The 14,998-nt window shown below is 47.9% G+C and overlaps 1 protein-coding gene and 1 long non-coding RNA gene across 3 annotated transcripts in view; both read right to left on the bottom strand.

Moving 5' to 3' along the window:
• Col15a1 (collagen type XV alpha 1 chain) overlaps window positions 1-216 on the bottom strand; it is a 104,627-nt gene extending 104,411 nt beyond the window's left edge. The window contains exon 1 of the mRNA XM_055605378.1: window positions 48-216. Coding sequence (XP_055461353.1) covers window positions 48-58 — 11 coding nt within the window. The 5' untranslated portion in view covers window positions 59-216. The remainder of the gene's footprint in view (window positions 1-47) is intronic.
• A 2,292-nt stretch (window positions 217-2,508) lies between these two features.
• Window positions 2,509-9,995, bottom strand: LOC129675324 (uncharacterized). Of its 2 annotated transcripts, none has more exons than XR_008719896.1 (3): window positions 9,824-9,995; window positions 5,565-5,622; window positions 2,509-2,743 (listed from the first exon to the last, which is right to left on the bottom strand). It is a non-coding gene; the product is annotated as an uncharacterized LOC129675324 (long non-coding RNA). The 2 variants fall into 2 exon arrangements; XR_008719895.1 differs by lacking the exon at window positions 9,824-9,995 and adding an exon at window positions 6,492-6,760.
• Between the last annotated feature and the right edge of the window lie 5,003 nt (window positions 9,996-14,998).

Genomic DNA, 14,998 nt, shown 5'->3' with positions numbered 1-14,998 from the left:
GCGACGGCCGAGCGGCGAGGCCGGGGCGCGCAGGGCGCGGGTCCTACCTGGGTGTCATGGTGCAGCGGCCCGACCGCGGCTCCACTGCGCCCGCGGAACAAAGGCGGCGCTCGGCGGCGGCGGGATCCAGGCTGCCGCCCGCGCCTGACTCAGCCGCGCTCTGAAACCCGACTCCGCCGGGCCCTGCGCTCCCCCATGCGCGCGCGGTGCCCCACCTCGCCGGCGGTCCCCGCTGCGCCTTCCCACGCCCCCTTCTTCCCTCCACCTCAGGGCTTTATGTAACCCGCGAGGAAAGGCCCTCTGGGATCCCTGGGGTTTCCTTACATGACGGACCAGGCTACTGAAGCTCACAGAGAGGAGCCGCAGTGTCCCAGAGCTACACCGCTGAGGTCGCTCCTGGCCGCTGTGCCACACCCAGCACGCCAGCCAGGATCCCACTCGCTCGCTCGCGTGTCCCAGAGCAGCGATGGACGGAAGTCATTCATAGAGCTAGGGCTTTGAAAGCGGTGTGTGTGCTCTGAACATATTGTAATCCCAAAACCTTGACCAAGGGGCACAGCCGTAAGAAACCTGACCTGGCCTCTTCCTGCCTGTCCCCAAGTTAATGATGGAGGAACTGACTTCCAGAGAAGGCAAGGAATTCCCCAAAATATCCACCCACACGGGGCAGGAAAATCGGCATAGGAGAAAACGGCAGAGTCTCAGCCTTGACCAGGCCCAGGTGTGCTACCTGCCTGCAGGCGGGAGACAGACCAGTTAACTAACGCGCAACACAGAGAGCAGGAATCAGGAGCTTAGCTCTTGGGCACACCATTCCCCGGGAATCCTGGCGGTTCCTAGTGCACTGCCTGAAAAGTGGGGGTGAGAACACTTCCCAGTACTCACTGCACCTCTACCCTGCGGTTGGCACTGTGCTGATCATTCATTCCCTCAGACCACAAGGGCCGGGAAAGGCAGGACCCCAGGCTCTTAAGGGACGGAGGCACCAGAAGACAAAGTGACCCCAGAGCCAGGAGGGCCCCGATGGAACTAACAAGGAGGACACTGCCCACTCCAGGTGGTTTTGACATATACTCGCACTGTCTATGGATGTGAACCCTCTCTCCCCTTTTGCAGCCTTCTGTGATGGGTGTAACACTTCTTATGAACCCACAGGGAATTGGCTCTCTCAGACTTGTGTTTAGCTCTTATTTGTAAAATGTATCAGCTGGATCTGTAACTGACTTTCTGAATACATTCTACCTATGAAGACTGTTATGTTTGACAGTTAGTACCCGCAGCTATAAACTGGTGGCCTGGGCTCCATGTGGTCCACACATGAGTTTGGTTGGTTTGCTGGGTGATAGCCTCCAAATTAAAAAAAAAAATGTTAATGACAATATTTTATAAATTATGGGTCCATTTAAGATCCAGCTTTGGGGGGGGGGGGCTGGCGGGATGCTTCACAGGTTAAGAGTATGTGCTTCTCTCAAAGAGGATCCACGTTTCAGGCGTCCACAGAGAGGATCCTGCAACTTCCTGTGACTCTAGCTCCTGGGGGATCTAACACCCTCATCCAGCCTCTGTGGGCACACCTACACACACGTAAACACAGGCACACAGACAGACATGTGCAACAAAGTGATAAATCTTTATTTAAAACCGACTTGTGGATTTTTTAAATTTCAGATAAACCTGCTGACATGAAGCCTGCATTCCCCAGGCAATACCCTCCAGTTTACCACAGTCACCACCATTTCCTGTTTCTCCCAACAACAAGACAAAGGGTCAGTTCTACTTACTACCACATTTGAGGTCTCTTTGCTATTAAGGAAGAATGGAACAGGGTTGAGAGCTCACCAACCTGTTCCGAAGGGGCAAACAGAAGATTCATGGAGAAAGAAGGCCGTGCTTAAAGGGAGATGGAGAAGAGCACATATTCAACACGCAGATAGAGTTTAATTGCACAGATAAGATGACATGACGCAACAAGCCTGGCCTGCCCCAGGTCTGTGCTGCCTGCAGGATGAAGGTATACTTGTATTCAGTTGATGGGCATGACTGTGGCGGAACTTTTCAGTGCTGGAGAAGGCAGCTGATTCCTTTATGCTTTCCCAGGGGGTCCTGTGTACATGTTTGCTGATTCTAGGCAAACACCTCAAACCCAGCTGCTTGCAATCTGAAGGCAAAGGTCCCTGCTGCTCTTTCCTCGCATGGTGACTGAAAATAGACCCTTGCCAATCGTGCTGATTTCACACGGGAAGCCAGACCGTGTTCATAGGCAAGAAGACTGTTATGTTGGAATCTGGCCTGGAGGTGGGAGTTTTGGCCTAAGATAGCTGAGGGGACAGGGCATATCCCAGCCCTAAGAGCTGACAGGGGTGGGAGGGAGATGGTCCCAGCTGTGGGTGTGGGACCGATGGGGCAGGAAGCCAAGCCAGGCATTCCACCTCCTGCCAGACAGTGCTGCGAGGGCTTAAGTGATTTCCTTCCATTCAATGTGAAGCTGTAGAAATAGCCAAAAGGAAGCATCATGTCATACTAAAGCTAGTCTAAATTGTTTACCACGGTTCAGGCCAGTCTGCAAGACTGGGGCGTGTAGAAACCAGGGATTTAATGTCCCAAGTTCTCCAGAATGCAACTAAATGAGTAGGCTGTCCATTTTCCTATTATCCAGCCAAATATTCCAGCGGGCTTTTTATCCAAGGGCATTCTGTCTTCAGCAGTTGGAAGGGCACAGGAAGGTGGGAGGAGCATCTCAGACCTGGTGGGGAAAGGTTACCAAGAGTCAGTCAATGCACACCCTTCTGAACTGCACTTTCTTCAGTAGGTGGGTGTGATGTGTCTTTCATATCTCACAGGAGATGCACAAAGCCTGCCTTGTACGCCTGATTGATAAGAAGGAAAAGCAGACTTCACTAGCCTGCTAGAAGTGAACTTATTAAAATAGTTGGATAAGAGGGCTGCCTCTTGGATAATCAGGAGAAAACCATGACTCTTCTACACACAGCTGCCGCCCGGGACAGGCTTGTATTCCATTGAGGCCTTGGATGTGTCTATGCAAAGGGCACTGAGAAAACTCCTTTGTTCAGCACGGACACACATTTATTGATTTGAAAAATCTGACAAGCTGAGAGCAAGGAGGGTAAGAGAAAACAGGAGGGAAGGTTGCCAGAGGAGTCCTAAGCAAGCACCCAGTGCCCTGCCCACATGTCCCTCCCTACTTACTCTCTTCTGTCATTTGTGCATATACTGGCCATCATGGCCCTATCCACACTCCATCCTTTTACCTGAATGCTTTCTCTGGCCCCAGAGCCTGTTCTGTCTGCAGGCATGGCAGAATTAAACTTCCCCTTCCAATTTTTGGCCAATGGAAAGTGGCTGAAACTCTTTTTTTTTTTCCTTCCAGATTCTGTGATCCAAGAAAGTAACTTCTTAACCTCGTTCTCCCTCTTGGTGTCTCCCTTTCTCCCTCCCTACAGGGAATACTCCAAGGGCCTGGCATACAGCTGGTGAGCCCTCTTCCCCTGAGCTATACCTCCAGCCCCACTTTGAGGAACTTCTTAAGGCATTTGGAATGTGCTCTCACAATACCGAGTCAGCCAGGGCTCATGCCTCTCAGGCTCTTCCTCCTTCCCTGCCTCATGCCCCCTTCCTTCACCCCTGCTCCCTAGGACGATACTCACTAGACAACAGAGGCACCTATGTCTTGCCTCAGATGCTGTTGTCTGGGTGTCCCAGGATGAGAGAAGGGAATTTCTCTTCCACACTTTCACACGTTCGTGTGCCTTGTCCCAGGACTTGAGGTACCTAGCACTTAACTACTCTCAAGCTCCTGTTATTATGATGTCACCAACACAGAGGAGGGACAAACGTTACAGATGTGCATTCCTACGGGTTGCATGATAATGAACACCGAGGAGTCTGTGTAGATGCAGGACAAAATAGTATGCTATGTTCTCATCTTTGCCATGTGAAAATTCACTTTTTGAAACCTTCCCTGAGACCCCACTTGCCAGATCATACTGCAACTCAGCGCCAAAAGCTGTGTTGATCGGTTCCAGGAAATGCCCTGCATCTGTCCTAGCAGCTGCCATTGATACCACCATCTGGGAAGGCTCGGGACAAGCTGGTAGTTCATGTCACAGTCCATTTGACTCTTTGCAGGGGCCTGGCACACCTTTCCCTTGTAAGTCCCGGTGCCACCTCTGATGTCCTCAGTACTTCCTGGGGTCTGGATTGCTTCTGCTTTGCTATCTCAAAGTGGGGAAGTAGTCTCAAGAACACCCACTTGACTTGAAGTCAAGTGCTGATGTAAGGGCCCAGTGTATATCACAGTGAGGAACTTGAGATCAGGTCTAAAAGGTACAGGTAGGAATAGCCTCCCCACGTCATCGGTTGCCAAGGCCCCTTCTTCAGCTCACACCTATGGCTCCCTGGGTGGTTTACTGCAACCACAGTCCCTCATTTCCTTCCATAGTGGCCCTGAAGGACAAAGGTAAAGAGAGCCCTCCCTCTAGGCACAGCCTTAAGGTGTGCACCTGGCCCCTCTCTCTGAAGGAGGTGGTCTTAGAGGCACAGAGAAGCCTTGGAAGTTGGTTTAAGTCTTGGACCATGGCCAGAAGTCTGAAAGACAAGGTTGGCTGATCTGGGACAGGAAGTCCCAGGGAAAGCCGAGGACATGTCCGCAGTTCAAGTACCCGATATACAAGCAGGAGAACATGAATTTAGAAACCACTAAAATCCCAGTGTGGTTTGAGCACCTCTAACTGCATCACTGAGGCCGGTGGGTCCTGGGGGCTGGTGGGTCAGCCAGACTACATGAAATGGCCAACGGTAAGATCTACACTCAGTGAAAGACCCTGTCTCAAAAAAATAAGGAGAGTGATAAAGACACCCAAAGTTGGTCTCTGGTCTCCACACAACTAAGCACACATCCAGACACACCAGCTCCTTGCCCCACCGTACGCACAAGAAAACACAGGGAAGAGGAAGGCGGACTGGCCTACATAGTTGCAAAGCCTATGCATGTCACACTGCTCACCAAAGACCATCCACCACAGAGAAGACCCTGAAACCAGTGTCCTGGGGAGGTCAGCTGGTCTTCCTTCTTGCCCAAAAGCATAATAAACTCCTTCCCTCCGAGGCAGATCTAGCCACTCCCGATGCTGACTGTCTATCCCACCAGCTGCAAATGTGCACCCTTTGATCTCCATGACACCCTTCAGAAAGACCAGACAACAACCTGGTGACAGACAGACTTAGTGAATCTTCCTCATCAGCACCGAAACAGCTGGTGTTGGTTTGCCTTCCCTGGCTGACAGCCTTTGCCATCTCCACCATCTCCCCAAACAGGCAATAACTGCTTCATCCATCTTGTGCCCACAGGATGTTGTTCAAATGAAAGGAACCATTTTATGGCAGAAGAAGAGCGATAGTGGGTGAACAGCCACTCAAGGAAGCCATCAGCATGGCATGTGCCATGGTACCAGAGCACAGCTGGCTATTGATGGTAGAGAAGCCTGTTAAAGGCTCAGCGAGGGCACCGGCTTAGGAGCAGCCCAAGGAGGAGCAGTGGTACTCACCTGCAGAATGTGGCAGACCCAGTCACGACGGCCGAATTCTGGACTGTGTCTCGGGAACCTAGGATACAGATGTCCCTCAGTGTCCACAGATGACTGGGCCTCTGACACCCAAATCCAAAAATGCTCAAGCCTCTCATATAAAATGGTATAGTATTTGCATATCTAGACACACTCTCCAATACATTTATTTATTTATTTATGTGAAAAATTAAAATACAATTACTTTATTTTCCTCCATTCCCTTTCCTTCCTCCAGCTCCTTCCATGACCCCTTCTTACTCTCTCTTAAGTTCACTTAATTACATTGTTGTTAAATTGTTATTACAGCACTCTTTCTCTCTCACACACACGCACATGCTCTTATAAAAATATATCAATACTGCTTGAATGTACATGATTTTAGGACTGATCACTCAATATTGCAACCAACTAGGGGGCTTCTTCCTGGGGAAGACCCTTCTCCCACTCTCAGCATCCCTTAATTGCCTATAGTCTTTTGTCTAGGGGTGGAGTCCTGTGAAATTTTTTCTTCCGTGTTAGCGTGTCTATTAGTATTATCCTCATTCAGGCCTTGCTTGGGCAGCCATACAGCCCTAACCTCTGCCATTTCTAGAAGCCACAGCTGATTTCCTGGTCCTCTGGCTCTTACAATCTTTCTGCTCCATCTTCCATAATGCTCCTGAGCCCTAGGAGAGGAGTTGTGTTGTAGATGTACTGACCGGGACTGGACACCCCAGATTCCCATATATCGTAAGTCATCTCTAGATCGCTTACACTACTAACGTACTGTACTTAGTTACTATATGACGTTGTTTATGGAATATTGGCAAGAAAAGTGTGCACATAGTACAGTCAGAATGTCTGGTTTGACCTGCATTTGGTTGACTCCCCAGATGCAGAACCCACAGATATGAAGGCCAGATATACCTGGGTCCAGGAATCAAAGGATAATGTTGGGATTAAACCTTTTGTCCTTGTCCAGAGAAGCACTGAAGCTCTGGGCTATCACTGGTCAGGGTGGTGGTATCCAGGAGAATAGCCTTTCAAATGGTCAACAGGCTTTGAGTTCTTCATGACAGTGGAGAAGCTGACAAAAAGCGGGACAGGGGAGTAACTAAACTGTAAGTGAGGACAGTGAGCCTCCATGGGCACCAGGAGCCAGCATAGCTACTTGGTCCAGGCGGGAGGACACATATAGATAGAGAAAAACCGAGAGTATTTCTGGTGCTTCTGGATCCCAGGATGATGGTTAAGAGGTCCAAGAGAAGTCAAAGCAAGCGTGAGACCAGACTTCAAAAGGATGAAGAAGCCTAGACCATCTTGCCAGGCAAGCCAGCCAGAGCATCTGTAGTGTGGGCTGAGAACAAAGGAAATCTAGAATGGACAGAGGAGAAGGAGACAGGAGTGGCTCAACTGGGGATGGAGTTTCCTTTACTCTCTTGCTTTTCAGATGTCAGTTGGCTGTGATCTCACAAGAGACCCTGTTTTCTTAAAGTATGTGAGGAACAGTGTGTTCCCATAAAATGCAATCACCCTCTCTTATCCCTAGGGTACATTCCAAGACCCCCGGTGGATGCCTGAAATTGCAGATGGTTTTCAACCCTACAAGAACTCTGATTTTTTTTTTTACTTAATTTTGATGAAATATACTGTATGAATTGGGCATAGTAAAAGAGTCAAAACCATAAAATAAAAATTAAAAACAGCAGTTATGTCAATATACCTAATAAAAGCCTGTGGATGTAGACTTCCTTCTTCCTCCTCTCTCCCTCCCCTTCCCTCTCCTTTCTCCTCTCTGCTTCTCTCCCTCTCATCCTCTCCCTCTAACTCCTTCCTCCTCTCCCTTTCCCATCCCCTTCCCTCTTTCTGTCTGTTTCCTCCCCTCTCCCTCCCCCACCCCTTTGTTAGGCCACGCTCTGTCTTTCTCTGGTGATGATGTGGAGTGGTATGATGCCTCCTTCTGAAAGGAAGCGAGGTGGGCGATGTGCTCAGGGTAGTGTGAAGCAGAAACTGAGGAATTATCCACTTATGATGCTGGGCCGCGGCTAACTGCAGGCACCTGAAACTGGAAATCAAAACAACCGAGTCAGGGATTTCTGCTAAGGAGCGGGATCTGCTCCTGCTGGAACAGCCGAGTGCACAGCTCTGGCCTCTGGCTTCACTGAGCACATCCCCGTACCATGTCCAGCCTTCAGGTGGCCATTTGCTCCTGCCCCAGATCAGCCATGGCTACTGAGGTGACCTCAGTACCCGCACAACCTGACAGCGCCTTCTCCCTCAGTCACAATGCCCACTTCTCCCTCCTGCTGTAGGACGTCAAGCGGGAACCGTGAGATGCCGTGGCACTCATTTGTTGTACACATACAAGTCCCTTGCAAAGGCGCAGGAAATAATACGTGGCTGACTTTGAACAATGGAGATAGAAACAATGGGTGAATAAATATTTTCCCCTTCCTCTCCGGGATGAGACCCTGAGCGAGAAGCGGCTTCTCTAATGGCACGAGGAAGACCACCCTGTTTGTACCAGACGCTCATTTTCCTCTTTCTTCTTTCCCACTCCACTGCCCCTCCATTCCTAAGAATTCTTCCAGAATCAACAACCTTGTGACTTTGCTCAGTCTACCAAATGTATGGACATGATAGGGCAATGGAGCCTTGTGGTCAAATCAATAGAACAAAGTCTGCACACACTGATAAGCTACAACTAGGACACAGAAGTAAGAAGAGTTTACTCCCAGGGGCTGTTTCTATATTTTGTTATCAGACACAGGAGGTAAACACAAGAACGGTGGCCTTCTGGGGACATGCTTAAATAACAAAGACAACTTTGGGCTTCCAAAGCCTCAAAATGGAGGGAGGTACCAGCCATTTCCAATAAGATAGTGAGGATTCTACAAAGTCTACGACATATGAGCAATATAGAGTGTCCAAAAATAGACTACCAGGCTTTTAAACCCAGACATTTTCCCTTACAGGCTGTGTGACCTTAGGAAAGTTACTTATCTTCTCCGCTCTTCAAATTCCATGAGTTGGAAAAAAAAATAGTCATGCTAATACAAAGTGCCTGGAGAGCCAGATTAAATGACTCAACCGCATCACACTTCAGCAAGAATTTTAGTTCTTAGCTAAGAATCTTAGCCATATCACTGGATACTTTGGTCTGTTCAATCCAAGTAATAGGGTTGGGTTCAGAGTCACAGAATATTGGCTCTAGTAGGGCACCCAGAGTCCTTCAAGGCCATGTCCGCTTGCATCTAGAAGGAGGAAGGGCTTGCCCAGCACCACAGTTAATCTTAAATCCTGACTCCTTCCTATTGCCCTTCTCCCTGCCTCTGGGGATGCTCCTGGTTCTCTCACACGGAGTCTGTTGCAGATTAGGGGAGCTGGAAATACATGCTTGGTGTTTTTAAGATGTCCTAAGGTTCTACGTGCTCTGCTAAAGACGGCCTGAGAGAATTCTGCTCCACCAAACAGCACTCAGCAGCCATGGTTGATTCGTTTCCTAACCTGTGCCCGCCTGCCTCAGAACCATACTGTGGAAAGAAGGTAAGAAGGCCAGGTTCCCTGTCTCTGTGTAGTCAGAATGGGAGCATCATGCTGGGCTTGGGAGTTGAAATTTTAAGTATTCCTGGGTCCTTGCGTGCACCATCACCACCGGTCTGGAGTCAGTTCTTCTGTGGCACCTGGTCACTGAACCCTGTCCTGGAACCTCTTGCATTAGAATACATTTATGTTTCAAAAACTGTTCCTGCAGTGGTGTTCCCAGTGCAGACACACTGCTAATACCTCTCCTAGATGGAGCTCAACACACAATTCACCTTGGGAAGAGCAAGAAAAAAAATGCATTCTGTTGAATTAAGGCTTTTAATATCCAAGACACATGCCCTGGACTGAAAGAGATCTCATACCTGATCGCAAGCCCACCAGAGGTTCTGCTGTGCAGGTCTGCTTAGCAGAGAACTAGGGTGTCTGAAGAATGTCCTGGCTGTCATTGGACAGCAGCCTGTGCAATGGGATGCGAACAGAATCTCATAGCTTCAGGCTGCCTGCCCTCTGTTCTGTCTCCCCCACCAATACACACACAATGGCGGCCGCTCCTTGAATACTATACAAAAGATGTGGCAGATATGCATGTTAGATGGAACTACCATTTTTGTGTCAAATGTAAGTGTTGGTAAATGTGTCCTTGAACTAAGCCAGAGAAGGGAACAGAATTTGGGTGCAAAGCGATAGGTATTTTATAAATGACATGGCCTCACCTTGCTTTTGAGAGTGGACAGTGGCATAGCATCTCTGTTCACACCTTGGCTGACACACCGCCTCTTGTCCCTGGCTATTAGAACCTGGATCCTCGGGGTGAATGGTCCCTGTGGTTGGCAGCAGGCTGTACCTTCCTCTTTCCTCATCCCAGCAGGTTCAAAGGTTGGCAGCTGCTTGGTAGTGCTCTGAAGACATTTAGAAAGAGGGAAGGGGAGGGAGTTAGACAAAAGTGGATGCTATGGACAACTGGCAGGCCAAGGGTGTCATGTTCTGCAAGGTGAGAGGTGGTCTACCAAACAAGAAATATTCCATCAAAATGATGTCAGCGGTGCCCACTGAGGACGCCAGCAGCTGTCAATCTTGATTGAGACCGTGGGGCTCAAGATCTCATCTGGACACACAATTTTTTTTTAATTTTTTTATTAATTACACTTTATTCATTTTGTATCCCCCCATAAGCCCCTCCCTCCTCCCCTCCCGATCCCACCCTCCCTCCCCTTTCTGCATGCATGCCACTCCCCAAGTCCACTGATAGGGGAGGTTCTCCTCTTCTTTCTGATCTTAGTCTATCAGTTCTCATCAAAAGTGGCTGCATTTTCCTCTACTGTGGCCTGATAAGGCTGCTCCCCCCTCAGGGGGAGGTGATCAAAGAGCAGGCCAATCAGATTATGTCAGAGGCAGTCCCTCTTCCCATTACTATGTAACCCACTTGGACACTGAACTGCCATGGGCTACACCTGTGCAGGGGTTCCAGGTCATCTCCACGAATAGTCCTTGGTTGGAGTATGGGTCTCTGGGAAGTTCCCTGTGTTCAAATTATCTTGTTCTGTTGCTCTCGTTGTGGAGTTCCCGTCCCCTCCAGCTCTTACTATTTCCCACTTCTTACATAAAATTCCATTCACTCTGCCCATCAGTTGGCCATCAGGCTCAGCATCTGCTTTGACGGTCTATACTGCAGAAGCTTTCAGAGGCCCTCTGTGGCAGGTTTCAAGGTTGTTTCCTGTTTTCTTCTGGCTTTCAGAGGCCCTTTGTAGCAGGTTCCGAGGTTGTTTCCTATTTTCTTTTTCTTCTGATGCCGGACACACAATTTAACAACACTTCTCCTTCTTACACGGGATGCTCTCAGACTCCTTCTACCTTATTCTGTTCCATTTCATGAAAGCGGAATATCCACGGATCGTGTACACACCCCCCTTATGCTGTTTTCATGGTCTACAAATAAGCAGTGACACATGTGATGATTTCGAAGTCTTTAACCGGCTATTGGATAGGAATGTTGGGCAACTCTCAAGATGAGAGCCACTTTTCTGCCCTCGTGCTTGACTTTAAAAATCACAGGGCGTCAAGCTGGGAAGATGGTTCACCACTTCAAGAGCGTGTGCTGCATCTCAAACCAGCAGCTGGTAACCTCGGATAGCTCCAGCTACAGGGGAACTGAGGCCCTCTGCTGGCTCCACGGGCACCTACATTTATGCATACACACACACACACACACACACACACACACCATATTTGAGACATAAACAGATAAATAAACAAACCATCTGCAGCCAGTGTGTCCCCATTAACTTCCCTTTTGCATCATCATAATTGTGTCACATCCAAGAAAGAAAGAAAGCTCTCTTCTGAAAAAAAAAAAAAAATCCCTGCTCACTCCTGGGATTCCCCACCTTAACACATGAGTCACTGACTACCCCCTTCGTCACAGTCTCTGTTCCCTATCACCCTGTGAGTACGTACCTTGCCCTGAGATAAACTTGCTCCCAATTCCTCACTTTGTGTCTTCTGAATTCTTTCTCCGACAGTGACAAGAGCCTGGACACACTGGGTGGAGATCTCCAGGAGCTCTCTCTGCACCTAAGATCTCCTCAGCCTTCAGCACCATCATTCTTTCTGTCGCATTAAGTCCTCTGCACAAATCGTCTCATCTTTTCTTCCACTGTTTCTGTAACAACGTTCTCAACAACCATTCTAGGAACAGGTTACTCCTAAGTGGTTCAAAGTCACCACTTTCAGAAACTGTAGCCCAGCTCCTCATCCTGGAAACCCCCACATCCTGGCTCTCAGCTTCCTGCTTCCTAGCATTTGTGACTCTGTGCTCTCATATAGATAACCCACTCTAACACACTGCCTATCCCCTGGAACAGTACCTCTGTAGCCAGGGAGCCCAGCCCCACACCCACTCCCACTCCTGGCCTGGGAAAGACGTAGCTTTATATTTGTTTCGTTGGAAAAGGCAAAATTTAATTACTCAGAAAATTACCAAAGCAGCCTTTTGCCAAATGCTAACATGAACATGTGATGAGGATTTTTTTTTTTTTTTGTAAGCCAAATTTCCTCTCTCATGTTTGGAGACCTCATGAAATGGAACACCTACCTTCTTCAAAAGATACTTTGAAGCCATAAAAATGTTCATAGGCTTTGACTCAATAATCCCTTTCTGGGAAGCTAGCCTAAGAAAATACCCTGAAATATGGCGAAAGCTGTATGCAGAAAAATATCTATCAAAGAGTCACTCAGTTAAAAACTGGAATCAACCCAAATATTCAACGAAAGGAAAGGAGGGCAGTTAAGTCTAAACCTTGAAGAAATATTCTATAGCCATTAAAAATGAGGGGTATAAAATTTATGAAGGGTCAGAGAAAATGCTTATGATAAATTATTAGGTGGAAATGACTGGAAAAATATGTAGATTCGCACAAGTTGTAAAACCAATAAGGAAATGTAAAAATGTAGCTGTCACTGTGTCAAAAATGGTAGGCTTATGGATTTGTACCTTGTTTTCAATTTTCTCTTTTGTTATTTTATCTCTACTTTGTCAAAACAGTTGAAAAATTCTCAAAGAAAAATCAATAGATGTTATTAGGGATTTAGCCAGGAAGAAATGTCAGTAATAAAGATTAGAAGTTTGGAGGAAAAACTGCTTGTTCCGTCATTAGTTTTCATTAGAAGGTACCAATTTTTTATAAAGTAAATACAAATGTATGCAAAAAAGAAAATATTTTTAAGTGTAATTTTGTTCCACGCACAAAAATACCACATTCCATTACTTCAGAAACCATCCTGTGTTTAACCAATCTCTTATTTCTGTGTGTTTTCGGTTGCTATGGAGACACATACAAGGACCTTCTTGTCAGGGAGCTTTGAAATGATGCTGAGTGTCTCAGAGTTTCTATTTCATCCAAGCACTCTCTGTGCCTTGATCAGTTGGATGTGGATATTGAATTTAGGAGAAAAAAAAATCCCAGTTTTTGTCCAAGAAATTTGGTGATGGGAGACTTGGAAGGGAGCTCTGGAGTAGAAATTCCCTCCACAGGGACTGTATTTCTGTTGACGAGTGTGTGAAGCAGACATACAGGGTCTTCCTGGTATGAGTCAGGCAACGGTCTACCCCAGGACTAAACAATGCTGCTTCACACAAGGCTGGAGAGGGGAGGATCCAACGGTTGGCTCAGCAGGCAAAGGTACTTGCCACCAAGTCTGATGACTAGAGTTCAATAACCAAGACTCACAAGGTAGAAGAAGGAAATTGATTCTTACAAATTTTCCTCTGACCTCCACACATGTGCCAGAATCAATCAATCAACCAGCCAGCGTATTTTTTTTTTTAAAGAAAGGAAACAAAACTCTCTGTCCTGGCTATCTCCCACTGCATTAACAAAAGCATCCTAAAATCTCCGGCTATTAGGATTCATTTGACGTAGGTCATGGGATCGAGGGTCATGATGTGAGTCAGTGCTTGGGCGGTTCTCTTGTTCTTAGTGCCATCTGAGGACCCTCAGCAGGAAACTGAGGCTTTGCTGGAGCAGCTTCAGGCTGGCTGTGGCCCTTTCATGGTGGCTGCCATCCCCGGAGGGAGCATTCCAACTCGCCCAGGCAGAAGCTTCAAGGCTTCTTGTTGCTGCCTCGGCTCAGATATCTCAGATAGCTGCTTCCACCCCACACCATTAGCCAGCCCTGGTTCAAAGCAAAAGAGACTAGAACTCTGCCTCTCAAAGAGAGAGGCAGCAAAGACTTGGCGATCATCTTGGGCATACCACAGAATCACCTAAAGTGCTCAGTTGGGGTAAAATTGTAAACAGGAGGGTGTGGGCAGAAGACACATTGCAGACAAGGGTCATGAAGGCGGCGTTCATGTGCATGTCGGTAATGTTGCAAACCAGTAGAGCACCTGCTTACTTATTTGTTTGTTTGTTTATTTATTTATTTATTTATTTATTTATTTATTTACAGAGTCTCAATACTGTAGCCCAGTGCTGGCCTCACTGCAGATTCTCCTGCCTCAGCCTCCCGAATTCTGGGGCTACAGACATGAGCTGCCACATTTCATTCAGCCATGTATCATTTGAGAAGTCTCCTCAATATGACGATCACACATGAAATCACTCACCCACTTGGGCCGTGGTCTCCCTCACCTGGCATCTATCTGTGATGGTCAGTGTTCATTGTCAACTTATAACGCTCTGGAATCACCCAGGGGATGGGGTTGTGGGTATACACTCTGGGGTTATATCGATTGCTTTTAGAGTGCCTGGCTAAGGTCCCCTAAAAGACACCCGAGCAAGTCTAAGTCATAATTTTCTTAATCCTGCAGTCACTTCAAAATTCTGGGAGTAGCAGAGCCACCCAGACCTCGGGCTTCATCAATGCCCAGAGACGACTGTGATGCTCTGTGCCTGTCTTCCTGGATGGCTGCTTTCAGGAAGTTCCTTTCCCATCCTTTCACCACAACTTCTATTTGCTTTCTGGGGGTGAGTGGTAGGACCTGATATGTGGAGATCCCCAGAGACTGGCCTCTGGTTTAGGACTCATGCTACAGAAAATCCCATCTTTGCCAAATATGTTAGGTGACCACAGGCCGGGAAGTCCATACCCACAAGCTTTTCAGCCATGGCAGGGCTGAGACAGAACCAAGGGTTCTGTTTTCATGCCCAGAACTGCCAACTTCTTCGTAAACACCCTGCTTTCTGGTGACCTGTCCTGGTGTCCTATTTGTAATGGGTATCTGAGGACCTGCAGCAAATCCTCCTTCCATTTCCCTGCCTGACACACAGATGTGGCAGGAACAGCAAGGACCTTCAAGCACAGCACTGTCCAGAGCCAGCAGAGCCAAAGGCCAGTGGCCCCCAAAAGGCATAAAAGGGCAATGCCTCAGTTTCTGCTCCAGGCAAGTA

This window comes from Psammomys obesus, unplaced genomic scaffold (genome assembly GCF_907164565.1).
Source record: "Psammomys obesus unplaced genomic scaffold, mPsaObe1.curated_primary_1811, whole genome shotgun sequence".
Taxonomy (NCBI): Eukaryota; Metazoa; Chordata; class Mammalia; order Rodentia; family Muridae; genus Psammomys; species Psammomys obesus.
The sequence above is the reverse complement of the archived record's forward strand: the minus strand, read 5'-3'. Positions and strand labels throughout refer to the sequence as shown.